The 26,605-nt window shown below is 56.7% G+C and overlaps 1 protein-coding gene across 2 annotated transcripts in view; it reads right to left on the bottom strand.

Annotated features, from left to right (window-relative positions):
* Positions 1-26,605, bottom strand: part of LRP1 (LDL receptor related protein 1) — an 80,958-nt gene that overhangs the window by 30,685 nt on the left and 23,668 nt on the right. For both annotated transcript variants that reach the window (XM_055578330.1, XM_055578333.1), the window contains exons 7-33: positions 24,689-24,851; positions 24,373-24,595; positions 23,199-23,388; positions 22,606-22,749; positions 21,205-21,441; positions 19,810-19,990; positions 18,748-18,970; positions 17,419-17,620; positions 16,946-17,071; positions 14,266-14,406; positions 14,043-14,168; positions 13,502-13,618; positions 12,637-12,717; positions 10,866-11,033; positions 7,392-7,574; positions 6,810-7,010; positions 5,542-5,787; positions 5,175-5,372; positions 3,336-3,540; positions 3,003-3,167; positions 2,288-2,532; positions 1,996-2,127; positions 1,485-1,712; positions 1,111-1,285; positions 924-1,018; positions 480-629; positions 223-363 (exon numbers count right to left, since the gene is read on the bottom strand). In XM_055578330.1, coding sequence (XP_055434305.1) covers positions 223-363; positions 480-629; positions 924-1,018; positions 1,111-1,285; positions 1,485-1,712; positions 1,996-2,127; positions 2,288-2,532; positions 3,003-3,167; positions 3,336-3,540; positions 5,175-5,372; positions 5,542-5,787; positions 6,810-7,010; positions 7,392-7,574; positions 10,866-11,033; positions 12,637-12,717; positions 13,502-13,618; positions 14,043-14,168; positions 14,266-14,406; positions 16,946-17,071; positions 17,419-17,620; positions 18,748-18,970; positions 19,810-19,990; positions 21,205-21,441; positions 22,606-22,749; positions 23,199-23,388; positions 24,373-24,595; positions 24,689-24,851 — 4,686 coding nt within the window. The remainder of the gene's footprint in view (positions 1-222; positions 364-479; positions 630-923; positions 1,019-1,110; positions 1,286-1,484; positions 1,713-1,995; positions 2,128-2,287; positions 2,533-3,002; positions 3,168-3,335; positions 3,541-5,174; positions 5,373-5,541; positions 5,788-6,809; positions 7,011-7,391; positions 7,575-10,865; positions 11,034-12,636; positions 12,718-13,501; positions 13,619-14,042; positions 14,169-14,265; positions 14,407-16,945; positions 17,072-17,418; positions 17,621-18,747; positions 18,971-19,809; positions 19,991-21,204; positions 21,442-22,605; positions 22,750-23,198; positions 23,389-24,372; positions 24,596-24,688; positions 24,852-26,605) is intronic.

The raw sequence follows: 26,605 nt of genomic DNA, 5'->3' as shown, positions 1-26,605 counted from the left end.
CAGGATGGTCACCCCTTGACCCCAGACCTTGTGGGGGTCACCACCCCTACCCGGAGCTCAGGTCTCCAGTCCCGCAGGGACCCTGGCCCTTGTGAAAGGGGGCCCCATGGGTGGTGAGCAGAGCCTAACCCGTTTTCATTCCCCTTGCTTGCTCAGGGCTCCTCCTGGTGCAGCCCTGGCCTCTGACCCCAGCCCACTGGCTCTGCCCTCGCCCTGCCTCACCCAGCTGGATGCTCTCATCGTAGACCTTCATGTGCATCACCAGGGTGGTGCTGTTCCGCAAGACCACGGACCCCGAGCCATCAGCCTTGTTGCATGTGCCCATCTTCTCCGACACCTGATCTGCCCACCACAGCTTGTCCCCTGGGGAGGCAGGAAGGGATGAGACCCTCGGGGAAGGCCCCACCCCAGGCCAGCCCTGTCTCCCTGGCCCTGCCTGCTCTGCTCCTGCCCCTGGCTCCCAGGCCAGTGGTCCTCACCCATGATGGCCAGGGCAGTGGCCTTGCCCAGCTGGTTCCGCATGGCATCGATGACCTCTAGCTCGCTCCCATCCAGGTTGCAGCGGTTGATGGTGTGGTTCTTGGAGCTGATCCAGTAGAGTTTGCTCTCAGGGAAGTCAATCGCCAGGCCTGGAAGAAGAAGGGTGTCACGGCCAGAGAGCCCAGCACCCACCAGGGCTGGGGACCAGGAGCCTGAGTGAGTGGCTGGGGTCCTTCTCACCTCTGGGGATGGGCACAGAGTTTGTGTGTGGTTTAGGGGGAGGGTGCTGAGAACAAGCACTAAGCTGGGAGCTCAGGGAGACGGAGGAGTGATAGGGAGGAATCCCTGAGAGCAAAGGGGCAATGGGGGGGGGGACCCTGAGAGCATCTCCGGCTGGAGGAATTGGGGAAGAAGGGCTGCAGAGCAGCAGGACGGGCTCATACCCACAGGGCCCCTCTGGCCACTGAAGAGCAGGGTGCGGTTGCTGCCGTCCATGTTGGCCATGCTGATGTTGTCACCGTCCGTCCAGTAGAGCTTCCTAGGGGCGCCAGGAAAGGGGGACAGTCAGGGTCCTCCTCTTCCCCTGCCCCACACCCCGTGCCCCTCAACCTGGGGCCCCGCAGGACATACCCACGCAGAGGGTGGACGACCAGCCCGTGGGGCTGCTCCAGGCCCTGCACTACCGCATTCTTGAAGGAGCCGTCCAGCCGGGCCACGTTGATCTGCTTCTTGTTGGTGTCGTAGCTCGTCCAGAACAGGTTTCGGGACACCCAGTCGACAGCCAGCCCGTGGGCGTTTGGCAAGTCTGGGGACACAGTGGGGAGCTGTGGTTGGGAGTTTGCGGGACACAGGTCAGGGGGCTCGAGGGGAGGGGGCCAGCCTGGTTTCTGGGGGAACAAGGATCATGACCTGGGGATGGAAACACTCGGAGGAAAGGATTCGAAGAAGGGTCAAGAGGACCCGGGGGGTGGGGGGTGTGGGCCGGGGGTGGGGGCCGGACAGACCTGCAGAGACCACTGTCTCCACGCCGGTGCCATTGATGAAGGCCCGCTTGATGGCCTGGGTCCGCACATCGGACCAGTAAACGCGCTGCTCGCGGGCATCGTAGTCCAGCACCGTGACGTTGTCGATGTCCGGCACCGTGAAGGAGATGATGTAGTTGTAGTAGGGGGCGTCCAGATCTACACCCCGGATCTCCATCTGACGTGCATACAGCAGGAACTTCTTAAACTCTGTGGGCACAGGGCAGGTCACTGAGGGCAGCCCCCTGCCTTCCACGCCTTCCACCCACCCAGACTTTCCTGGTTCCTTCTATCTGCTGCTGGCCCTTGGCAATCGGGGAGACCCTGCTGGGCACAACCTTCTGGTCGGGGCGCCAGTTTGACAGTGCTGTCTCCGGAGCCTCTCCCCTCAGGGCCCTCCCAGCTGAGACCGCCTACCTTTGCTCAGAACCTGCAGCTGGGGTAGCCCGACCCCCCCGTCAGCCTCGGTGTCCCCCTGGCTCGGGGGGCCTACCATAGCAGGTGGTGTTGTCCTTGTGGAGCTTCATAAGGTGCGGGCAGGCACAGGAAACAGTCCGGTTGTAATCGATGAGACACAGGTGGGAGCAGGGGCCCCGGCCCCCGTTGGCCTCACAGGGGTTGGGAGCTGGCGGGGAGGGGAAATCAAGACCATCCAGTGACCCTACCGGCCCTGCTCCCCTGGCCCACACCCGCTTCCTGTCCCCGTGTCGCTGCCACCACCCCAGCACAGACCCCTCCGGTCTGCGAGGCTTCTGCGGAGGTTGCTATCCTGTCCGGCCCCTTACCCATGGGCTGCCGGGAGGGGTGGTACACCTGCAGGTCAAAGGGCTGCGTGTTGGTCCTCTGGACCACGGTGACATTGTGACCCGTCCACTTGTTGGCCTTGGCCAGCGTGTTTGTCCGCCAGTCCGTCCAGTACACCTCGCCTCCGTACAGCGTCACTGCAAACGGGTGCGACAGGAACTCGTGTCCCCGAAGCACCTCCATGTGACCGGAGCCGTCGTAACGGGCAGAGTAAATGGCGTCTGACCTGAGAGCGTGGTTCAGGGCAGAGTGAGGAGCCAGTGGGAACCTGAGACCTCGGGGCACGCGGCCCGGGGTTCCCACCTTCCCAGCCCTGACCCCAGTTCCCCTGCCGCTTCACTCTCCCCAGCACACAGGGCTGGGGTGACGTTTAGAAAAAGATGCCCCCTTCAGGCACATCAACTAAAAAAAGTCCCACCCCCTCAAGCAGAGCTTACAGATGTATGAGCAAGCATGGTGTTGTGCCCAGCCCTGTGTGTGGGGCAGCCCTGCCTCTGCCCTCCTCCATCTGCGCCTCTTTCCCAGCCCAGCCTCTGCCCCTACTCAGTACTCTTCCTGGGCCCTTGTCCGGCTCCAGCTCCACTTCAGTGCTGGCCTTCTCACCATGCTCGACGCTACTGGGTCCTGGGACCCTCGGCCCCGCCCTGTCCCCAGGGGGTGGGGAGGACGGGGCTCCAGGAAGGTGCAGGTGCTGACCTGGCGTCGATCCACAGGATGCGCTTCTCCAGGTAGTCCACGGTGAGCCCATTGGGCCAGCCCCCAGAGCCTGTCTCCCGGTGGATGGTGCGGCGCCCGGCCCCACTCATGGAGGCTGCCTCGATGCGGGGCAGGCTGGCATCCCAGTCCGTCCAAAACAAGATCCTAGGGGAGTGGGGAGGGGGTCAGGAGGGCCAAGGTAGAGGCCTGGGGGAGGGGTTGCGGGAGGATCCTTGGTGAAGGGCGGAGGAGGCAAGGAGCACTGGGAGATGGGTGTGTCTGGCCCCTTCAGGGGAGTCACGGGGCCAGAACAGGTCTGGGCAGGGCCCTCACCCATCCCGGGGATCCAGTGCAATCGCCCTGGGGTGCTCGATGTCCCCAGCCAGCAGCGTGGTTCGTAGAGTCCCATCCAGCTTGGCCACCTCAATCTGGTCCAGGTTACTCTCCACCCAGTAGATGTTGCCCGCAATCCAGTCTACAGCCAGGCCCTCGGGTGTGGCCAGGCCATACTGAATCACCACCTCGAAACTGGTCAGGGCTGAAGAAGAGAGGTCACAGGAGGTTAGACTCACCTGGGGTGGGGGGGTGAGCTCATGATACATGCTAGGAATCCTGGATGGTCCACCCCAACCTTGACACCTCTGTGAACACCTCTGGTGTGCCCTGAGTTCAACAGAGCTTCCCAGAACCCCTACTCTCCTCACCCAGGCCCCCTGCCCCAGGAAGTCAAGCAGAAGCCTGGCTTCTAGAACCCTGGAGAAGGGGAAGTGGCAACTATCTTCTGCCTGTGACTCTCTGAAGGGCCAACTCCTGGGAGGAGGTCAGAGCAGAGGGTGGGGGCTTTAGGGAACAGACCTAGACTCAATATGAAGAAGAGAGAATTTTCTAGAACTCATTCCACAGATGGTCCTGGAGGTCTTTCTATGGTTTTATATATATACACACACACACACACACACACACACACACACACATACTGTGCTGAATGCTAACTCTTTTCGACCCTATGGACTGTAGCCCACCAGGCTCATCTGTCCATGGGATTCTCCAGGCAAGAATACTGGAGTGGGTTTCCATGCCCTCTTCCAGGGATCTTCCCAACCCAGGGATTGAACCTGGGTCTCCTGCACTGCAGCCAGAATCTTTACTGTCTGAGCCACCAGGGAAGCCCTATATACATATATAATAATTTAGAAACTGTTACATAATGTGAACATTTTCACAGTCTACTTAACCATCTCCTAGTTGATGGACATTTGAGATGGTTCCAGGTTTTCTCTACGGACTTCTCTGGTGGCTCAGACGGTAAAGAACTTGCCTGCAATGCAAGAGAGATCTGGGTTCAGTCCCTAGGTTGGAAAGATCCCCTGGAGAAGGGCATGGAAACCCACTCCAGTATTCTTGCCTGGAGAATTCCATGGAGAGAGGAGCCTGGCAGGCTACAGTCTATAGGGTCACACAGAGTCGGACACAACTGAGCAACTAACACTTCACATTTTTCTCTATGACAATACCAACTCCTCTAGTAAAATGCACTTCTTTCAAGCCTCTGCTCAGATGTCAGCTTCTCAGGGGGCTTTCCATGACCATCCAGTTTAAATGCCACCCCCGTTCTCCTGCGCCACCCTGCCCTTTTTCCTTATCCACAGTACTACCCGCTCTGTCACAGTCTGTGCTGCACTCATTCCCTGTGTTTATCTCTGATGTTCCCACTGGTGTGTAGGCTCCATGAGGGCAGACATTCTGTCTTGTTTGGCTCCCTGCTGTTTCCCCTGGGCCTGGAGTGCGTGGCAGGGGCTCAGGAATGAGCGTTATTAAAGAAGCAAGTCTGTGATGGGTCAGGCCGCTTTGGGACAGAAGGCAGGGTTCAGGTACCCCACCCCTAAATGGCTTTTTTCTTGCAAGCCTGCAATTCTGGCCATTCCAAAGAAAGGCTGATCATTTTGTTAATTATCAGGCTGGCAGCTCTGCTGACGATAATTACCGGGCGTCAGGCACTGAGACCCACAGCAAAATCTAACCCAATTAACAAGAGTGTGGGGGATAGGGGAACTCAGGGCCTCTGCTCCAGGCAGCCTGCATCTGGTCCCGTGGATCTGAGAGCCCAAGGGCCGGGTCTGGGGTGCACTGGGGCCCCACGTCGGCGTCGGTCTAGGGGCAGGCGGGGGTCACCTCCGTTGTCCAGCAGCTTCCCGCGGTAGATCTTGTCCTCCACCACGTCGGTCCAGTAGAGGGCGCTCTGGCTAAGGTGGAAGTCCAGGGCGATGGTGTTGCGCAGGCCGGGAACCAGCACGCTGTAGTCCCCTTTGTGGAGGTCGATGCGCCGGATCTCGTGGCGGTTGGAGAAGATGATGAACGGCTTGAAGGGGTCTAGGGAGGGGTGTGATGGGGTCACTTCTTGCCTCCGAGCCACTCTGTGGGCCCTGGCACTGGGCCCAGATGGAAACCTCAGCCTCCTCCTGCAGTTCAGCTGCCGCACTCCCCCCCACCCCCCACCCCCCGGCCCAGTACCCCCGCCTCGGTCCCGACCGCCTCTCACCCAGGCTGCGGCAGCTCTCGCCGTCCGGCTCCAGCACCCAGCCCTCGTAGCAGGAGCACTTCACGCTGAACTTGTTCTGGTCGCATTTCTGGCTGCACTTGAGATGCTTGGCACAGTAGCTCTGGATCTGGCAGGTGTGGTTGTCAGGCCCCAGCTCCATGCCCAGAGGGCATGAGCACACGATGCCTTCACCAGGTGCCACGGAGCAGTTGTGGCTGCAGCCACCGTTGTTCAGAGAGCATTGGTCTGGGGTGGGGGGCGGGGAGCAGGGGACAGGATCAGGGTCAGGATCCAGAAGGAGGCAGGTCCTTTCCATTCCTCTGTCCCCTTGCTTCCCAGGCACCCTTGGGACCAGGGTTCGGATCCCTGCACCCACTGCGTGGGTGGTCATCTCCTCTCTCCAGGAGCACCCCTCTATCATGGTCTTGTCTTTCTGATCTCTATTTCCCAGCCTCTTCTTGAGCCATGGTGGGGGCCCCAGCCTTTTGACTCTCTCTGGGGTGGGGAGTGTGGGGGGACTTTCCTCTATCTCTTCTGATGTGGGTGTGATTTGGGGTGGCGTGCAGTAGGGAATGTCCTGCTCCAGGTCCTCGGACACACCCCAGGACGTGTCTGCCCTGACTGATGACCCGTCAGTGGTTCTCAGGGCTGGTCCTTATCTCCCGCTCCTCTCCTCTGAGGAACCCGATGCTGGGCCAGCCGGGCTCAGAGGAGATAAGGGGCTCTGCTCCTCATCCCGGAGTCACACTAGGCGGCCCTCCCTGACCCTCGTCCTTTTGATCTTGAATGCACAGCCTCCTCCCCCAACCTTCTCACTCACTCAGCAGGACGGGGTGCCTGCCCTCCTGACCACATCAAGCCTCAACCCTGGTGCCTTCATCCTGAAAGCCGGCTGAGGGAGGGGGGCTGGGCCTGCAGGGAGGGGCTGCACTGCACTGTCCCCACTGCACTTCATGGGCTGTGTGACTTTGGGCCAGCTCTTCAACCTCTCTGAGCCTCAGTTTTCTCATGGATAAGATGGGGGAATTGTATGTGTCTCACAGGGCTGCTTTATGGGTTAAATGCTGTAACAGTGGGAACACTGAGCACAGCCTCTTGGAAATGGGTTTTTTAGTAATGGCTCCGAGGACTGCTCACCCAGCAGCCAGATCTGCCCTTTCTAGCCTGAGACCCCCTCCCCACAGAGCTTGTCCTGTTGCACGGCCCCGGCTTGGCCCAGCCTCATCTAGCTCCCTTGCCCATTTGTCTTTCCTGGGCCCAGGACTCACCACAGAGCTCTCCCTCATCTGAGCCATCTCCACAGTCGTCGTTGCCATCACACAGCTTGTCGGGCGGCAGGCAGACCGAGGTGTTGTTGGCACAGGGGTGCGAGGGCGGCCTGCAGGCCAGGGACTCACAGTTCTCCTCGTCCGAGTTATCCTCACAGTCGCTGTCGCCATCACACACCCATGCTTTGCTGATGCACCGAGCTGCAGAAGGGGTACCGCATCAGGGGCCAGGCCTGGCCAGTAGGGCTCTCTGCGCCCTGTTCCCCGACCCGGTGGGCTTCTCTAATCAGGCCATAACTATAATACTTTGGGGTCCACTAGGAACCTTGAGGCTTTTTCTGTCAAATTCACATGGGCAACAAAGAAGGCAGGAATCTGCAGGAGGTGCTGACATTCAGGACTGGAGAGGGTTTTGGTTCCCAGGGCCCTTACTGCAGGCTCTGGCCCCTTCATACCTCCCCCATGCATCTGGCACAAGCTTTTTTCTGTACAGCCGTTTGCCTCACGGTGTCCCCCTTGCCCTTGCCCTGCTCTCAGTATCGTCTCCTGTCTGTGCAGTTTCTCTTCAGTCCTTCTTTTTACCAGAGTCTTTGCAGCCAAACTTGACATTGGAATCACAGACGTGGGTCACTCCCTCACAGCTCTTCTCGTCACTGGAGTCCATGCAGTCAGTGTCCCCGTCGCAGCGCCACCGCAGGGGGATGCACAGGCCATCCAGCCGGCACTGGAACTCATCATTGTGGCAGCCGCCAGGAGGCCTTGTGGCTGCAGGGGGACAGGTGGAGAGCTCCGGATCAGCCATCCCATCTCTACCTTTCCAAACCCCTCCTGCCATACCTGGCCCAGGGCTATGAGCTGAGGCCGGCTAGAGAGATCTCTGAGTCCCACTGACTCTCCCTGCAAGTGCTAACTCCAAGTCAGGGCCGTGACTCCTTCCAGGGCTTAGAAATCCTCTTGTTTCACCTCCTTATTTCACACATGTGAGCTCGGCTGGATAAGCAATTTGCTAGGTCAAAGCTCAAATGCCCCCCACCTTAGCCTAGCCTCTGCTGCACTCGTTCACTTCACAAACACTTACTAAGCACCTATTGTGTGCCAGCCACTGTCCCAGGAGCCAGCATGAATAAGATAGCGTCCTCACCCCCGTGGAGCTGAAGTTCTAGCAGGGAAGAGAAGCAGTGAAGACACGACACAGAAATCCAGTATGGAACTACAGGTGGTGATCAAGGAAGGCTATGCAGACTAAGCCGGGTCAAGGCTAGGGAGCATGGGATGCTAATTGAGATAAAGAGTCAGGAAGGGCCCCTATGCAGGAGATGTTTGAGCAGAGACCTGAATGATGGGAGCCGTGAGATTAACCGTGCATCCCAGGAAGGGGAACAGCTAGCACAAGCCTCTGAAACAGGACCACGCGGGGTGTACTCAGAAAATGCCCAGGGTGTATTTAAAGCCGCGCGGCTGGAGCAGGTGATGGAGGAGATGAGTGGCAGGAATGCAGGTCAGAGAGGTTGGGGGAACCCTGCCGGCCATGAAGCAGGGCTCAGCACGGATTCGAAGTGTACAGGGAGCCAGGGCAGGCTCGAGGGCAGGGCTGGGGAGTGATCTGATGTGTAGGATGTGATCTGGTGGCTGTGCTGTGACTCAGGATGCCGGGGAAGGAGCGGAAGCAGTAATGGGAGGCACGAGTGACTGTGCACAGCCTCGCCTCGCACTCACACTCCGCCATGTACACGGTCCACGTGCGCATCTCCTCCCTGGACTTCAGCACCAGCCTCCCAGCTCATCTTCCTCCCTCAGGGTCTCTCCCCCCGAGCCTCTTCCCAACCTAATGTCCTTCCAGGATTGTCCTCTGAAAGCATTTCCTACATCTCAACGCCTTCCAGCTCTGAGACCCTTCACAGGTCCCCAGTGCCTGACCTGCGGCTGAAATCTGCGCCCTCCGGGTGCTGCCTCGTTGCCTGCTGTCCCCTCCAGTCTGAGGCCCCCGCCCCACAGCCCGATGACCCTGGAAGGAGTGCTCAGTTTCGCCTTCTAAGTTGTACTGCTGGCTTCTCCAGGCTGTTCCCACCACCCCCGTCTGAAGACCCTCCCTCTTGTCCATAGCCTAAGCCCTCACTGGGGCCCAGTTCAAACCCCACCTCCTCTGAAACGGTCCTCGACCATTCCAGCTCACAGACAGTTAATAACTGTGACACGACACCCCTGCTCCCATGGGCCAGGCCCCCACGTATCTCCCCTCACTTCACAGAGGAGCACACAAAGGAAGACGCCAAGTCTCGGGGGAAGCAACCCGTCCAAGTCTGCCCAGCTGGTGAGGGGCAAAGAGCTTCCCCACCTTGCCATACCTCGGGCCTCCAGGGGTTCTCAGAGTCCCAAGGCACTGTGACCTGTCCCACTCAGCGGCCCTTCTCAGACACCCCTTGAGACACAGTCACTGCTTCCCGGGCCTCGGGTGACCCTCCCCATCCTGCCTCTCAGTGCTGGACGCACAGTGCACACTCGGTGCTCAGTACTGTTCCCACTGTGTGCACCTTAACTCTACCAGGCGGAGGTTGCAGGGTGCTAGTGAAGGGGCCAGATGAAGCCTGGAGAGAGACTTTGGTCTGCCATATTTTTAAAACTTTTCAAACAAATTGCCAGTTGTTACGGCTTGACTTGCGTTCCCTAAAAAGACGCTGAAATCTTAACTCAAAGCACCTGTGAATAGGACCTTATTTGGAAATAGGTCTTTTTTTTTGCAGATGATCAACTTAAGATGAGGCCATTAGGATGATCCACTGTGACTGTGTACTGAGGAAATATGACATAGAGACCAACACGCACTCATTGGGTTTGCCATGTCAAGATGAAGGCAGAGACTGGGATGAAGCTTGTACGAGTCAAGGAACACCAAAGATTGCCAGCAAACACCAGAAGCCAGGAGAGAGGCCTGGAATAGATGCTCTCTCCTGACCCTCGGAAGGAACCAACTCTGTTGACATTTTGGTCTTGGACTTCCAGCCTCCAGACTGTGAGACATTCGATTTCTGTTGTTTAAGTCACTTAGTTTGTAGTGCTTGGTTATAGCAGCTTTAGGAAACTAACATACCAGTGTGTTAAAATGGGTAATTTCAGGTTTCCCTGGTGGCACAGTGGATAGGAATCCGCCTGCCAATTCAGAGGACATCGGTCTAGGAAGGACCTGGTCTAGGAAGATCTCCCAGGCCGCGGGGCAACTGAACCTGTGTGCCACAACCACTGAGCCTCGCTCCACAAGAGAAGCCGCTGCAGTGAGAAGCCTGTGCACCGCAGCTGGAGAGTAGCCCCTGCTCTCTGCAACGAGAGAAAGTCTGAGCACAGCAACGAAGACCCAGTGCAGCCATAAATATATATATTTTTTTAAATGGGTAGATTTCACACAAAATCTGCCCTCCTGAAGCCAGGGCAATCTGGGGGCTGCATTATTCCATGGCGACAATGGGCCAGGGCTGAAAAACCAACATCCCTTGAGAAGGTCTGTGCCTTCCATTAGCCCCAGTCCCCATAGGCCCCTGGTCCTTCCATTAACCCCATAGGTCCTGGAGGCCTGGGCACTGGGGACCCCACAGAGCCGACTCCTCTCTCCTTTGGTGCCCACTGTTCTCGTCCTCCCCTAGCCCTATGGGCATCCCTATCTCATGCTACCAGTGACCGAACACAGGCTGTGTGCTTTCCGTGCATGATCTCACGGAACCCCTACATCAACACTATAACGCCCTGTGCTATTATTATCCCCACTTTGCAGATGAAACTCACAGGGGCCCACAGAGATTAAGTAACTTGCTCAAGGCCACCCAGATAGTAAGTTGCAGAGCCGGAGCTCAAACCCAAGGCCACCTGACTGCAAAGCCTGAGATCTTAACAGTGTGTGACATTGATTTGTCCACAGCTTTCCTCTCCCACACGACTGGAAACGCCTGAAGGATAAGAGCTGCTTCAGGGTTATCTCTGGTTCCCAGATGGCGGTGGCACGCGGTGGGAAGGATGGATGGAGGGTGGACGGTCTGGCCCCCACCCCGCTGGTCCCCAGGCGCCCACCCTGGTTGGTGCAGTTGGCGTGTGTCTCGTCGCTGTAGTCCCCGCAGTCGTTGTCCCCGTCGCAGGTCCAGTGCTCAGGGATGCAGCGCCCGCTGTTGCACTTGAACTGGGTGCTAGAGCAGGAGTGGCTGCAGCCCGCCTCGTCGCTGTTGTCCCCACAGTCATTGTCTGCGGAGGGGGGCGGCAAGAAGGGAAGAGGCGAGCAGAGGGTCAGCACGTGACTTTCTCTGTGACCCCAGCATGGGGTCCCCGCTCCCTCCTCCCCATTCCCAACCTCGACCCACCCCAACCTCCCCACCAAGAAAATAAAAAACAGAAAAGACACAGAAACTGCATAGACTGCAGCATGCACCATGGCCCACACGGTGGGGGGCAGGGAGAGGTGGGGCGAGCTCCCCGAGGGCCCTTCCCTCAGTCTGCAAGACTGGGGGTGGGGACAGGACGCATTCCTTTCCCCTTTTGGCAGTGGGTGGGAACAGGGGTCTGCTTGCCTGGGGGAAAGGAAAGGGATTTCTCTGGTTAGGGAAGGACAGAGGTGGGCGGAGTATAGGTGAGGGCTCTGCTGGGGGGATAGGGTTAGCGAGGCCTCGCCCTGAGCCCCTGAGTGTGGGCATCACCGGCCGGAAGTGTGGGTGAGGGGCACTGCCTGCAGCTGGGAAGGCCCCTGAAGGCATGTGAGGGTGACTGAGCCAGTGTCCTGCAGTCTAGGCCTGGTGGGCAGGGCCACCGGACTTCTCTCCACATTTTCAGGACGCTGGAGAAGGTGGGTTTGGCTGTCCCCTTGGGCTGTGCTCCTGCCTCTTTCCCAGCTGCCTTTGCGTCTCGGACGCTCTCCTCCCGCCATGTCTTGGTCTTCCTGTCCCCACTTCTCTGTCATCTCCTCTCCTGGGAGAGCTCCTTCTGCCCTCTCTGCTTTCCCCTCCACTGTTTTCTTTCTCCCTCTGTGGTCTCCTCTCTCACTTCTCTCTTTGCTTTTCCTCCACATCCTAGGAGCTCTGGGGAAGGGAGCTGCACGGGGGTCCTGGGAGGTGGCCCAAGGCCAGCTGGGGCTCTAGGGTGATGGTGCATGTGCTTCTATGCACTGACCGGCAGGCTCAGGACAGGTCTTTTCATCAGAGCCGTCCCCACAATCCTTCTCTGAAACACAGAAACCGCCAAGGCAACCATTGGCACACGAGACACGGCAAAGATGAGGGGCAACGTGGCGCTGACCCAGTACATCCTCACACACGTTAGCTAGGGCTCGAGCCCCCGCTGCGACACATCACGACAGCACACCAGACAGGACCAGATCCCGGAGACAGCACACACACAACAGTCCACCGGCCCCCGTGGCTGACATCACCTGGTCCAGGGCTGACCGCCAGGTAGGCTCCCGAGTCTGGAGCCGGAGCCTGGAGGGGGCACCGAGGACCCCAGAAGATGGGGTTTGTAGGGAGAAGGGAGCTGGGCACGGGCCCTCCTTGCTCTGCCCCTCTGGCCCTTCCTGCTCATCTCTCCCTGGCCCCTGAGCCTCTGCCAGGGGATGGGCAGCTCTACCCAGAGAGGAACAGCGCTGACAGGCAGTGGGCGGGGTCTTCCCTTGGTCATCTTGGCTCCCTCACAATGTTTCTAGCTCATCCTTATTTCTTCCAGACAACCCGGTGGGGCAAGAGTGACCTGGAGGGAGGCCCTGGCTTGATTCTAAAACCCCTCACCTCCCACCCAGAACCTGGCTACGGGTTCTACCTTTCCCAGGAATCAGGGCAGGTGAAGGGAGACAAGCTCTTACCATTGTCACATCTCCAGTTGATGTTGATGCATCTGCCATTGTTGCAGGTAAACTGAGTCAGGGGGAAGCAGGTGGGATAGGCTGTCAGAGAGAAAGACTAGCTGAGTAGGGTCCGTAAGATTATACAGCATCACAGCACAAGCAGGTGGGTGCAGGGTCCCCACCATAACCCACAGTCCCCTGCCCAGCTAGGTGAGGGAGGGAAGGCTAAGTAGAGGGGCCTCGGCCTGAAACTGCCCATTCACGCCTACCCCCACTAAGCATCCTTTTTTTTTTTTTAACTTTTTATTTTATATTGGAATATAGCCAATTAAAAATGTTGTGATAGTTTCAGGTGGACAGCAAAGGGACTCAGCCAGACATACACATGTATCCATTTCTAAGCATCCTTCCTTCAAGCAACTAGTTTCCAAACACAAGCCATGTGCTGAGTGCTCTCCATGCATGATCTCACTGATCCCCCACATCAATGCTGGGGTGCAGGTGCCGTCATTAGCCCCATTTTGCAGAGGCTTCCCTAGTAGCTCAGATGGTAAATAATCCACCTGCAATACAGGAGACCCGGGTTGGATCCCTGGGTCAGAAAGATCCCCTGGAGAAGGGAATGGCAACCCACTCCAGTATTCTTGCCTGGAAAATCCCATGGACAGAGGAGCCTGGTGGGCTACAGTCCATGTGGTCGCAAGAGTCGGACACGACTGAATGACTTTCACTTGCAGATGAAACTCACCGGGGTCTATGGAGATTAAGTGACAACGCTACCCAGGTACTAAGCTGCGGGGTCTCTCCAGCACCCTTGCCCCAGGGCCTGTTCTGGTGGACCCTCCCTCCCCATGCCAGCCCGGCTGTCCTCCGTCTCACTCACCACACGAGGCTGACTCATCAGAGCGGTCCCCACAGTCATCGTCCAGGTCACATGTCCAGGAGATGGGGATACAGCGGCCACTGGCACAGGAGAACTGGTTGGGTGGGCAGGTGCGAGCTGGGGACAGGCGAGGGTGTGAGTGCTCATAGGCCAGTCCTTGCTTTACATTTCATTTTCTTTTCTATTAGTCTCTGCCTCGCTGGAAGTCTTCCCAAGGATCTCAAAGCCATTTCTCTTAGAGACGCCATTCAAAATCACCCGTGTGATCTCACAGTGGACACTTGATCCCATCACTTGAGGGGTCGCTGGTGTCCTCCAAGGAGAAGACCCACCCGCCTTGCTTGTCATCCCCAACCTGGAGCTGTGCTCTGCCTCCTTGCAAGTGGGGCCTCCTAGCCAACCCTGTCCTCCCTCCCCTCTGCCCCAGGTGCCCCCTGCTCCTTTCTTTTCCTGAGGCCCCTCTGTCTCCCCAAGCCTGGCTCCCCGCTCTGCCCTGCCCTGGTGACAGAGGGGGGCCACTGTGGTCACCCCCCTCCCACACCTGAGCAAGTAGCATTGGACTCGTCTTCACTGTTCCCGCAGTCGTTGTCCCCGTCACAGAGCCAGCGGTTGGGGATGCAACGGTTGTTCTCACACTTGAACCGGTCCGAGGGGCAGGTGTGCTGATCTGGGGAGGGATGGGTCAGGGGTCAGCCAGAGGGAGGGGACTCAGCACTCCAGCTGCAGCCCGAGGGTCGCTGTCCCGCTGCGCGGCAGGCACTCACGGCAGAGGGCGGGGGCCTCGTCGCTGTTGTCCAGGCAGTCATTGTCCCCGTCGCACTTCCAGCGCTCCTGGATGCAGCGGCTGTTGGAGCAGGCAAACTCGCCAGGCTGGCACTGGGGTGGGGGCACGTAGGATGGGTTCGCTGCGGGCACCACCGGACGTGAGGGGGAAAGTCAGACCCAGGTCAAGGACAGGTGCTGAGCCCCTGTCCTCTGCTTGTTTCATGATTTTAAAATAATATACACAGTAATATTTCCCAGGGCATAGTTTTTCATGAACATATGATCTGGATGGAAGCTGCAACTCTTTGTCAAGCCACAGGGTGAAGCCTGCTCAGCTGCTTCCAGCTCTGCAGTGTGGTCGAAGAATAAGGCCGCTTCCAAGAGAACTCCCCGGCCTTCTGATCCCAGCGAACAGACCACCTTTGCCCCTCCCTGCCATCTCCATGAACTTGGAAGTCATTTCAGGGACCCCCAGACCCTGACCTGGTCCCTGGACTTTTTCCCTCATAAATGTGTCAATTGTACAGGCAGGAGTGAAAACAGAGCCCTGCCAGCTCCTGTCCCCAACACTCACGCCACCATCTGCCTTCAGCTGTCAGCAGTAAAGTCACTGTGTCCTCTGTGTTTTCATAGGGTGGGCTGTGGAAGCCCAGGAACGCCCATGTCAGTTCCTGGCTCTGGATCCCACAGCTCTGCTCACGCCTTTCTGACCCATCTCTTACCCTCTCTAATCCTGTGGGTTCCAGGGACCACTGGGTCTGGAGGCTGCATGTGTCCCCCTTGGTCCTCACCTCTGCTTCCAGACCATTCGCTTTCTCTCCTCTCTCAAAAATCAGTGTTGACTTTCATGTTATAAAACTATGTAAGCTCCTACCACCACGGGCCCCAGCATCCTTAGAGTTTTCAGCTCCTGCTTCATAGTCACTTTCTCATAATCGCTCCCTTTAATTCTTGGTGATTTCAATATCCATGTGGATACTCTTTCACTGCAGTGGCCTCTCAGCTCTGAAGCTCCTTTCCACCAATGCTCTTGCCCTGCACCAGGCCTCAGTCACTCACTTTTAGCTGTACACTATGGCCCACTGACCCATTTTCCTTTCTTAGGATTCTATCCTAAGGAAACTGTCCTGAATCTGGGAAGACATGAAGGTATAAGAAATAGCAGAGCAGGTGATTAATAACCAGACTCTGGGCCAGACCTCCTGGGTTCAAACAAACCCCTGCTCTCACTTTGGGCCTCAATTTCTTCATCTATAAATCGGGATAATAAAAATACCTTCCCGGGGCTTCCCTGGTGGTCCACTGGTTAAGAATCTGCCTTGCAACGCAGGGGATGCGGGTTCGATCCCTGGTCAGGGAGTTAGGATTCCATGTGCCACGTGCCATTGAGTAACTAAGCCCGTGTGCCATGAAGCCCATAGCCACAACTAGAGAAAGCCCGAGTGCCACAACTACTGAAGACCACGTGCTCTGGAGTCCACGCATCGCCACTGCTGAGCCTGCACTGCTAGAGTCTGCACTGCAACAAAAAATCTCGCGAGACGCAACTAAGATTCCACGTCCGCAACTAAAACCCAACGCAGCCAAATAAAGAAACATTAAAGAAAATCTTTACAAGAATATTTTAAGGAATAAGTCAGTTACTGCATGGGGAGTGCTTAGAACCATGCCTAGTACATAGTTTGTGTTCAGTAAATGCTGGCAGTGATTATAACAAAAAACTGGAAGCAACATCCAACAGTAGAGAAATGGCTGAGTAAATTATGGGATGTTTACTGAATGAAACACACTTTGGCCATTAGAAAGTCTGCTGATGTACTCATGACACCCTGTCAAGTGACAAGCGCAGGAAACAGCAGGTGCAGCACGATTCTGTTTAAAGCAAACGCAGAGAGATCCAGAGAGCGCTCCCCGAACGGTAACAGCGCAAACTATGGGTGGTGGAATTTGGGGTGATTTGTACTTCTCTGTATATTTCTATAGCGTTTGCTTGTTTTTACAATGAACATGACCCACTTTTATCTAAAAATGGGGCTATTTAAAACAATGCAATAATAACACAGAAAATTTGTGGCATATATGAGCCAAAAGGGGCAGAAAACATTTATATACACTACGATTTCCAGCCATGTAAAAACCCACCTAAGGGGAAAAGGATGATGTTCACTTACCACAATGCTAACAGCACAGTGGTGGTTTGCTGGAGAAACTGGGCTTTTTCCCCCCTCTCTAATTTCCAATATTTTGAACTATTGTATTACTTGAATGATGGAGAAATAAATGCAAAAGAAGTTAAGAATGCTTTTCCCTTTCCAGAGCTGTCCTGCTCACCACTCAAGTTTCCCTTAATCTTCATGCCCTCCCAAAACCCCCAAACCCTGGTCACCATAAAACCCTCCAGCACCCAGAGCCTTCACTCACTCCATCCTTCAACTTTTTTTTTTTGGCTGCACCACGCAGCGTCTGGGCTCTTAGTTCCCCAACCAGGGATGGAACCCAGGCCCCCTGTATTGGAATCACAGTCTTAACCACTGGACCACCAGCAAAGTCTATCCCTCAACTTCTATTGTGTCCCTCAGGGCCCTCTTTGCCTCCTTCATCTCCGATCCCCATCCAGACACTGTGGCCTTCTGCTGGAGTCTGCTCCCCCACCTCCCACCCCAGCTGGGCCCCTCGTACCCAAACAAGTGACACCGTCTGCGTCCAACACCTGGTCCTCAGCGCAGGCACACTGACGGCTCCCAGGGGTGGCCAGGCACAGGCTGCTGCAGCCGCCGTTGTTCACCCGGCATTTGTTGGTGCCCACTGTGAAGGAGGGGCCACGGGTGCAGGAGGGAGGAGCCGGACGACAGGAGATGGGTTGTGGCAGAGTCAGGAAAGGCCAGAGCAGGGAGACGAAAGGCCAAGGGAGGTGGTGCATTAAAAGGAGAAGACAGAAAGAGGGAATGTGGAGGGGTTGAAGATGAGGAGATGGAGGCATGGGACAGGAGGGGTGATGGGGAACATGGAAGGTCAAATTGGGGTGGGGGCCTCTCTTCTCAAGAGCCTAAAAAGTCAGAGCCTAGGCTCCCTGGGAGTGCCTTCACCCCACCCACACAAGCCTCGCCCACCATCCAGGTCCCACCCCTATCCCAGTCCTGGTCCAGGGGTACCTTGCTGCTGCTGGGCATCATACATGCGGATCTCAAAGATGGGGGGCCGCTCGCTGCGCAGAAGGGTCACGATGGGGGCCGCGCCTCCTGTGCCCCGCTCCAGGCGGTAGACACTGCCGCTCCGGTACTCAGTCCAGAAGAGGTAGTTGCCGTGGTGACAGAGGCCAAAGGCGTGGTTCAGCTCAGGACCCTCGTACACAATCTAGGAATGGACAGGGGCTTACCCAGCAGCTGAGAGACAAGTGGGGGTGCCTCAGGGAGGCTTAGGGGTTCACTGCTTTGTACACTCATATGTCCACAGCCTGGGTGTGGGCTTGTCTCCCCCATCAGCCCAGAAGCCCCCGAGGATGGGAGCTTTGCACACAGTGAAGTGCCAAAGCCTGAACCCAGCAGACACGGTGAGGGCTGGCCCACACTCCTTTCCTTTGTTGATTCATATTCACTGATACCCCTCCAACATACGCGCATGTGCGCATGCACACGCAAACACAGAGCAGTGGGCTGACAGCCAGAATCCATCCATTCGTTTCTTCACCCGCCACACGTTTGCCAGAATCTGTTAAGGTAGCACTCAGAAACGGAGAAGATATGGTCCCTGCACTGGGGCCGCCACTGTCTCAGGAAAGGCACTCAGGGTCATCAGGGTGGCAGAGGATCTGGAGACAGCATCCCAGCGGAGGTGGCCCCTGAGAGGTGTGCCAGGTGAAGAGGGGCTGGGCAGAGGCTAGAAGGTCTGCATGAGCAACAGCACAGGGGGCAGGCCTTGACGTGTACTGGGCTCGTGAGTCGTCTAATGATGCTGTCCCAGTGCTGGGATGTGGGAAGCAGGGAGAAAGACGACCATAGAGATGGTCAGGACCACAGTGCAGACGGCCTTAAATACAGTGAGAGCTTGGGCCACACGCCTAGACGTGCACGGAACTCATGAATGAAGCACGCACCACCCAAATGAACGAGCATACGAATATACCGTCTCTAGGTGTCTGGCACCTGTACACAGGCACGCAGTGTAGGCACACACCCGCGTGTGCTGTGTGTACGTGCACAAGCAGGCTGAGGTGCACACGATGTGTACGCTCAGGCGGTCGGCCCGCAGGCCATGTGAACAGTCACAGAGATACTCTGAAGAAGCAATCCTTAAACAACACAAGACACAGGCACACAAGCGCACCGAGGGACACACCCACAAGCTCACAGGCGAACACACATGCAGCACTCAGGCCTGGACTCACGGATGCCCACACATTCAGACACCCAGCCTCGGTCACACACACACGCAGTCCAGAAACGCACACATGAACACCTACACACAGCTGCACGCCTGCCCACCTTCCGGTCTGTGCCATTGAGCAGGATGGTTTCGATGCGGTCATAGAAGGCATCCACCCAGTAGAGGCGCCCAGCTGGGATGTCCAGGCTCAGCCCATTGGGCCAAAGTACTGTCTTGGAGGTGACGAAGATATCTCGGTGTGAGCCGTCCATCCAGGCCCTCTCTAGCCGCCCTCGCCGACTGTCCTTGGGGTCCTCCTCCCAGTCAGTCCAGTACATCCACCTGTGGGCAGTTACTGGTCAGCATCACATGGGCCACCCCTGCCATCAGCATCCTCCCCTGTGATCCTAGGCCAAGCAGGCCCTCCCAGAGCCCCTCACAGGGTGCTCTTGCCCTGCTCATCCCTGGCCCACACATTTCATTCATTCATTCATTCATTCACTCCTCCATTCAACAAGTAGGTGCTGAGTGCCTACTGACTTGGGCACAGCTCTGGCACTGGAGGTGAGCCCAAGGCTGCCAAGGCCCCTCTCTCGTGGAGCCCATGTCCCACCCAGGACACAGATAAGAAACAAGTCAGCCAGGAGGGTCACACACTGGAAAGCAATAGCGGTCAGGAGGGGCTCCAGGAAGGGGGACAGCACGGAGACTGAGAGTGCAGCTGGTGAGGAAGGCCTCTCCCAGGAAGTAGCACTTGAGCTGATGTGAACGCTGAGAAGCAGCCCCATGTGTAAATACTTGGGAGTCCCAGGCTGAGGAACTCCAAGAGCAAAAAGCCCTGAGGGAGGAAGGGCTGGATGCTGGTTTGAGGAACAGACAGCAGGCAGTGGGAACAGAACTTCCAGATGCAGGAAATGAGGTGCAGAGGTCAAAGGAGCTGCAGGCAGACCTTGTAGGAGCTCAGGGCTGATGAGGGCTCTGCTGGGAGTGACAGGACCAGACTATTCCTATGTATCACTCCCACTGCCCTGTAGGTAAGGACACCTTTTCCTCTCAGTCAAATTTTCGCTGCCCTCTCCCGTCCACTCTCCGTCTTACCCCCCAGTCCTGAGGCCCATGGAACTCAGGCTCTGAGTCCCTGGCTCTCCCTCTCCTCGCCCCAAGGCCCTGGGAGGACTCACCCATTGAGTGGATCCACCACAATGGCCCTGGGGTGTGTCATTTTGCCCTCGATTAAGGTCTTGCGGGTCTGAGCAGCTTTCTCCAGCCTGGCCACGCTGATGGTCTTCTTGGGTCCATCATCCGTCCAATACAAATTGTCCCCCATCCAGTCCACAGCCACGCCTTCCACATTGTGGATGCCTGCAATGGGGCGGGGCGGGGGATGGGCAGAGAGGGAGTGTCAGAGGAGGCTCAAACTGCCTCTGGTCCTTAGGATACCTGCACTTTGGAGCCCTTGGCTACTGGGGAGCACAGGGAGCCTCCTGGCTCTAGATGGTGGTGAGGCTGGGCTGGGCTAGGAAGGTGGAGGAAGGAGATGGGAGGGTAGAGGAAGGGGATGGGAGGTCATTTGTGCTACAACATCTGTGTTGAGGCAGTCTCTCAAAACTGCACATGGCAGCGAGGAAACCTCCGTGGCGTACACAGGCTCACTCGGGAAGGTATGTTGGCCTGAGGTGGGTAGAGAGCTGGGACGATAGACATGTGACTCTGGGTACAAGTGGAACACTACATGCCAGGCCTAAAAACCCTGAGCTAACAAAATAAGTTAGGAAGTGATTTCTCCCTTAGCTCCATGCTTCATCTCCAGCTTAAATAGCAGTTCCCTGGGAGAGGGAACCCCAATCTTTTCCTGATGAGGAGTTACTTTTGGTTTCCCCAAAGTCTTATGATTGCTGACTGCTGAGGTTCTCTGAGTCGAGGTGGGGCATGGGGAGCCGGACCAGGGGTGGTAACCAGTATCAGTCAGACGGATTGGTCAGGAGGGCAGGTTTGGGAGTTCAGAACACCCGGGAGGCATGGTGCAGCACTCAGGAGCTCAGAGCCTCCACGCAGGTGGGTATTCAGAAGACAATGCACTGTTGACCTGCTGGGGCAGCTTACAGGGAAAACTGGATTCCATTCACAAAACACGATTTTCTCAGGGCATGTAAGCCTGCAGCTCTCGGCGGCTGTGAAGTCTGGCTACACAGACCCTGTGTGTGCACATGTGTGCCTGCTCTGATTCGGAGCCTCAGGCCTCTCGCTGGCTGTGCTCTGCGTGCAGCTACAGGGCTCAGAGCCAACGGCAGAAAGACCCTGAGTTTTCCCAAGGGCTGGCAAGGACGCTGCCTTACCCATCCATCCTCCTGCCTCTTTTCGGCTCAGCCAAGAAGGGGGTCACCCAGGGGTCAATCTGTCTATCCCCTCATCTCCATGCCAACCAGCCCAGCCAGCCAGTTACCAGGGAACTCTCCACGCTGGGAGGGAGGGCATGGGGAGACAGATGCCCAGGCCCCACATGGCTTCCTGCTTCCTCAGGTGCGTGCCACCTCCCGGGAGTCCCGACCATCCACCTCCCACTCCGGGGCCCTTACCGTCCTTCAGGATGGTCTCCCGCTCGGTGCCATCGATCTTCTGGCGGCCAATGAGGTAGCTGGTGGTGTCAGCAAAGTAGATGAAGCCAGTCTCAGCGTGGAAGTCCAGGGCTCGGGGGTTCATGAGGTTCTCGATGGGGATCATATGCTCGTCGGGAACCTTGGCCCCCATGTCCATGCCCCGGATGATGCCAGGCCGGCCCTTGCCATACACGAGGAACAGCTCGTGTTCTGGCTCTAGGGCAGGCACAAGGAGGGGCACAAAGTCAGACAGACACACACACACACGTGCATACAACCACCACCCAGCCGATGCTCCGCCTGCAGTGAGTGGGTGGGGGCAGCACGGGGATCTGAATTACAGGGACAGACACAAAACCTGTAAGGCCCAGGGAACAACGCCCTGGGGGGTGGTTTCCTGTGGACTCCAGGGGTGGGAAATGGAGCAAAAGTAGCAAGTAGCATGTTTTCAGTAAGTGCCCACTGTTGAGTAATGAAATTAGTGGCCCAAATAGGTTGGAATCTGATCCATTTTGACCACTTCCTCTGCTGCCATCCCAGTCTAAGCCACATCACTTCTTGCCTACGCCGCAGAAATAGCCTCCCGCTACTTCCCTGCTGCCCATCCTCCCCCCAGCAGCCAGCATGATCATTTTCACAGAAGTGAGTCAAATTTATAAAGCCACCCAGAGCTCCTCATCCCAGTTAGAACACAATCTAACATGGGTCCTCATCTCCCTCATTCACGTGGGTCCCCCACCCCATCGCCTCCTTGTTGCTCCCCAGCACTCCAAGCTTACACTGGCCTCTGAACCCTGGCACTGCAGATTCCCTCTGCCACAAACGCTCTTCCACCAGGTACATGGTTCACTTGATCCACTTCCTCGCTTCACAGAGAGCTGGACTCTAATTTCAATTCCACAGAGACGCCTTCCCTGAGGGCCGTCTCAACGGGAGCCTTGGCTGTCATCATGAACGCCATGCTCCGCTCTATTTTCTTCCTAACACCTACCACCACCCGAAGTCATTTTTGTGTTTGCCCACCTCCTCTGCCAGACTATAAGCGCCACGAGGCCAGAGACAACATCTATCTTGTTCATTGCTGAACCCTTGCTGCCAGGACAACGCCAGACACGGTGCGTGCTCACTAGGTACTTGATGAACAAATGAAGGGCTGAAACGGGCCAGTTGACAGTGTTCTGAGTGGGAGCCTGAGTGGGATAGTGGGAGAAGCCCTGCTCTCAGATGGGAGTTCAAGTCCCCGCCTGCCCCTCACTAGAGACAATACTTTGGTTAAGTCCCTCCATCTTTCTGCATCTTAGAGGGAAGGAGCTGGGCTATGGGAGGCAGACTCCTCCTGTCTCATCCCAGCAGGCACCCAAGCCCTTCCCCAGCACTCACTCTTGCACGACTTCCCATCACTGCCCAGGCTGAAGCCGGAGCGACAGCGGCAGGTCCGCGCCTTGTGGCTGTTGGCCAGCAGGCAGATGTCAGAGCATCCGCCTGGCTTCCCGTACTGGTCGTTCTCGCAGGCATGGCTCCTCACTGGGGCAGGGTGGAAAGCCGGTCAGGATCCCTCGAAGTCCCCGTGCCAGGCCCTGAGAAGGCTTCCTCAAGTCTGACCACACGCCCTCCTACTGCTGTCTTTGTATCTGCTGTCCCCTCCAGGGACTTGGAAGCCGCAGGACTGGGATCCCTCTACCCTCACATCACCCGGCCTTGAGACTCAGGTGGGGACTTTCGTGGGCAGGGGACAGAGCCACACTGCTGCTCACAGCCAGATGCCTCTACTCGAGACCAGCCAGTGAACCGGGAGGGGTGATGGACATCCTGAGCAGAATGAGGGCAAGGGGCTCCCGGGGTGGGATTCGGAGGCTGAGGGGTGGACACGGGGAGGCATTCTGGGGTAGATGACTCGGAGAAGCAGTCATGACACAAGAGAATCAGGGGTGCCAACCGGAGGGTCCCAGAAGGGGCTGCGGCGTGCCGCTCACCTCGGGGCTGACGGCGCTGGTGGTAGATGTGGAGGGCACCACCCTTGTCCACACGGGTGACCACCTGGTAGTCAGTGCTGTTGAAGCGGTTCACGCGGATCACGCTCGTCTTCTGCTGGGCGTTGGCATTGTCCGAGTTGGTGGCATAGAGATAATTCTCAAACACAGTCAGGCCGTACAGGTGCTCAATCTGCGACGGGCAGGCAGGAACCGTCAACACAAGAGAAGAGATTCCTACCTCCACCGCCGGAGAACCTGTCAGCTTTGCATCCAGACTCCGTGACTTGCATTCCTAACTCATCCCCCCATTATCCAACTCCGTGCTTTACTCCTGGACTATCTTCTCTGGACTATCCTTTCTTGAGATTTGCTTGTCAAACCCCACTCATCCTTCACAGGGCATCTCTTTGAAGGGCTTCTGGAATCTTCTAACCCAGAGACGACACTCCATTTCTGTTTGTAATCTACTGCCTGGTGATCTGTGGATTTACTCTATCTCCTCGGCTCAAACCCCTTGAGGAAGGAACCAGACCCCTCCCTCTCAGAATCAGGCACATATCCACTGATGGAGTGACTTTGCACCAACCGGGAGTTGGATCCTACCCTCTGTCCACAGAGAACATTCTTAGCCCGCCTCTAGCTCCCAGCTTTCGGGAGGGTTGAGAGGACAGACTGGCCCCAAGCAAGCCTGATAACAGCCCCCATTACCTGCATAATGTATCTAAGGTGACCTTCTGTCCCGTTTGTCCAAGACTGACCCCGGGGGACTTCAAGAGTCAACACTGGGACAGTCTTGGGCAAATCGGGATGGATGGTCACCCTAATTACCCCAGAATGGAGATGCCATCTTTGGGCTGGAAGGGCTTCTAGACCAGGCTCAAATGCTATTTCCCAGTGGTGTGACCTCAAGCAAATCACTTAACCCCTGTGAACCCTGACATTCTTCAGCTACCAAAGGGGAACCGAGTCACCCTGCCAGCTCATTCTTCAGGGGTTGCTATAGGGATCAAATAAGAAAAGGGAAGTAAAAAAGGTGTTCTCTAAAATGACTGTGACCATCCAAGTGGAAGTCACGACCTGTCCTCTCCCCCTGTGCTTGTGCCAACCCCTCAAAACTGTTCCCCGTCCCGGGAGGCCTAGAGACGGGTTCCCAAAGCTGAGACTTCCTCCTCACCAGGATGCCCTGGATGATGGTCTGCCGGCCCTTGCCCTCGTAGTCCACCACCTCAATGTAATCCAGGTAGGCATCAGCCCAGTAGACAAGGCGGCTGACGAGGTCCAGCGTAATACCGTGAGGAAACACGATCTTGCTGTCAACCAGCTTGGTGCGGTTCTGCCCGTCCATGTCACAGCGCTCCACTTTGGGGATCTGCCCGTAGTCAGTAAAGAACACCTTCCTGTGGGCAGACAGCATGTTACACCGGGTCTGAACATTGGGCACCCTCCCTTTTACCAGGGCCTCTGCCTCTGCCCCTGCCTGCCCGGCTCACCCCATGGCAGGGTCCAGTGCAATGCCCTTGGGGTTGTACAGCTCCAGGTCTAGGAGAGTGACACACGTGTCCCCGTTTCGGTTGCAGACAAAGATCCTGTCATCAATGTCATCCACAAAGTAGAAGTTGCCGGTCAGCCAGTCGATGGCCATCTGCTCCACATCTGGAGAGTGGGAATGAAAGGGCTATGGGGGAGGTCCTCCCCTGACATGCCCACCTCCTCTGGGGCGCCCTCCTTCACCACCCAGGCCACGGCTGTCTCTCCTCCCTGAGATCCTACGGGAGCTACCGGCAGTGGCATATTTTGCCTGGTGTTGTTGGCCATCCTTCACCAACCGTGTCTCTCCAAAGACAAGTCTCTGAGTGTACTCCTTCACAGCCCTGCTTCCCAGGCCAAGCTCAGGGTGGCACACGTGGGCAGCAGGAAGTCAGTGGCTGGCTGGCTGGCTGACAGGTTTCCCAACTCTAGCCCCTGCTTGAACGGGCCCATCTTCCTGCACTTCCGAAAGGCAGTGAGGACAGGTCCACGAGGTCACTCCAGAATTTTTAAAATTTGCTTTTTCTTGGAATAAGAGCACTCAGGCTAATAAAACATCACACATCTCTGCTTTTTATCAACTCTGTATGGTGAGTCAGCTTATCTCACGCCAGCCAGGAGCACCAACCGGAAACTATACGTGTTTCCTGACTTTTCAAAATGGAAAAGCCAGGCATCCATCAGTAAATCCAATCTAAGAGAAGAGAATGTTCAAATACAGGGCCCACGAGATGGAAAAAGGAAGGTCCACAGTGGCAAAAGATTGGGACCAGTGACATGGGTCAGATTTCCTGTTCTCATTTCCATGGCCAACGCTTCTACTTCCCTATTACTCAATTTCCTCTGTCCTAAGGAGGGTGGAAGGAGTGGGAAATAAGATATAGGGCTAGAGAAGAGAGCACAGAGGAGGAGAACCACCAAAGGACTCTGAAGGTAAACTGAGGCATGACTCATAAAGAGGGGGAGCTTCAGAAGGGTGGGAGTGTGGGAGAAGGGTGCAGGCCAGGTGCCCACACTCAGTCTACAGCAAAAGGACCTCAGACTCAGGGGTGGGCAGGAAGTCCAGGATGCAGGAAGTCTGGGGATGGGACCCCTGCTGTCCTGGGTGGTGGGACTCCTCTGGAGGACCCACTGGCTCCCATCCATCCACAGCCCCCTCCAACTACTACTATCAGAGGTGATGCCTCTAGCAAGCTGGGACATCTCCAAGACAGTGACTCCCTGGACCCCTGCCTTGCATTCTACTTCCACCAGTTTCCCCAACAGGCAAAGGAATCTTTGGACCATCTGCCTTTGGCTGAAACTTTTTTTTTTACTGGAAACTCCCACTAGCGACAATCAGCCCAGTAAGGACTTCAATTCTTGCACAGCTACAGGTATAATGACTAGGCTTCCTGCTAATCCTCCCCCTTCCCCACAGGGATTCAGGGGCTGTTTCTTAACAGAGGATGGAGGTTGGGGGGGCCAAGGGAACAGGAACGTGGCTCCCAAGGAACTTGGCCAGGACCTGACGCTGACTCACAGTCACAGGACTTAAGCTGAGGGAGGAAGGGAAAGAGCCAATTTGAGACTCTCATCAAACTAGTTTCCTCTTCAGGTCCCCCCTGTTGCACCCCACCCCAAGACAACTGGAAGGAGAAGTCACAGGCATGAGCTGTTACCCCGTGAGTGCTCAGGTGCCCCTAAACCCAGACACTGTCTGCTCTGCGCCCCAGTACTGTCCCGTCCTGACAAAGGCAGAGAGAAGGAGCTCATGGGTCCCAGGCCAGGGCAGGGGTTAGGCGAGCAAATGACCCCACACTGTTACCCCGGAGAAAGCAGATGAAAATGAAGGCTGCTGGGCCGCATCCAGAGGAAACCAAGGTCCCAAGTCGGGGTGA

The sequence above is a fragment of the Bubalus kerabau genome, chromosome 1, assembly GCF_029407905.1.
Source record: "Bubalus kerabau isolate K-KA32 ecotype Philippines breed swamp buffalo chromosome 1, PCC_UOA_SB_1v2, whole genome shotgun sequence".
Lineage (NCBI taxonomy): Eukaryota > Metazoa > Chordata > Mammalia > Artiodactyla > Bovidae > Bubalus > Bubalus kerabau.
The sequence above is the reverse complement of the archived record's forward strand: the minus strand, read 5'-3'. Positions and strand labels throughout refer to the sequence as shown.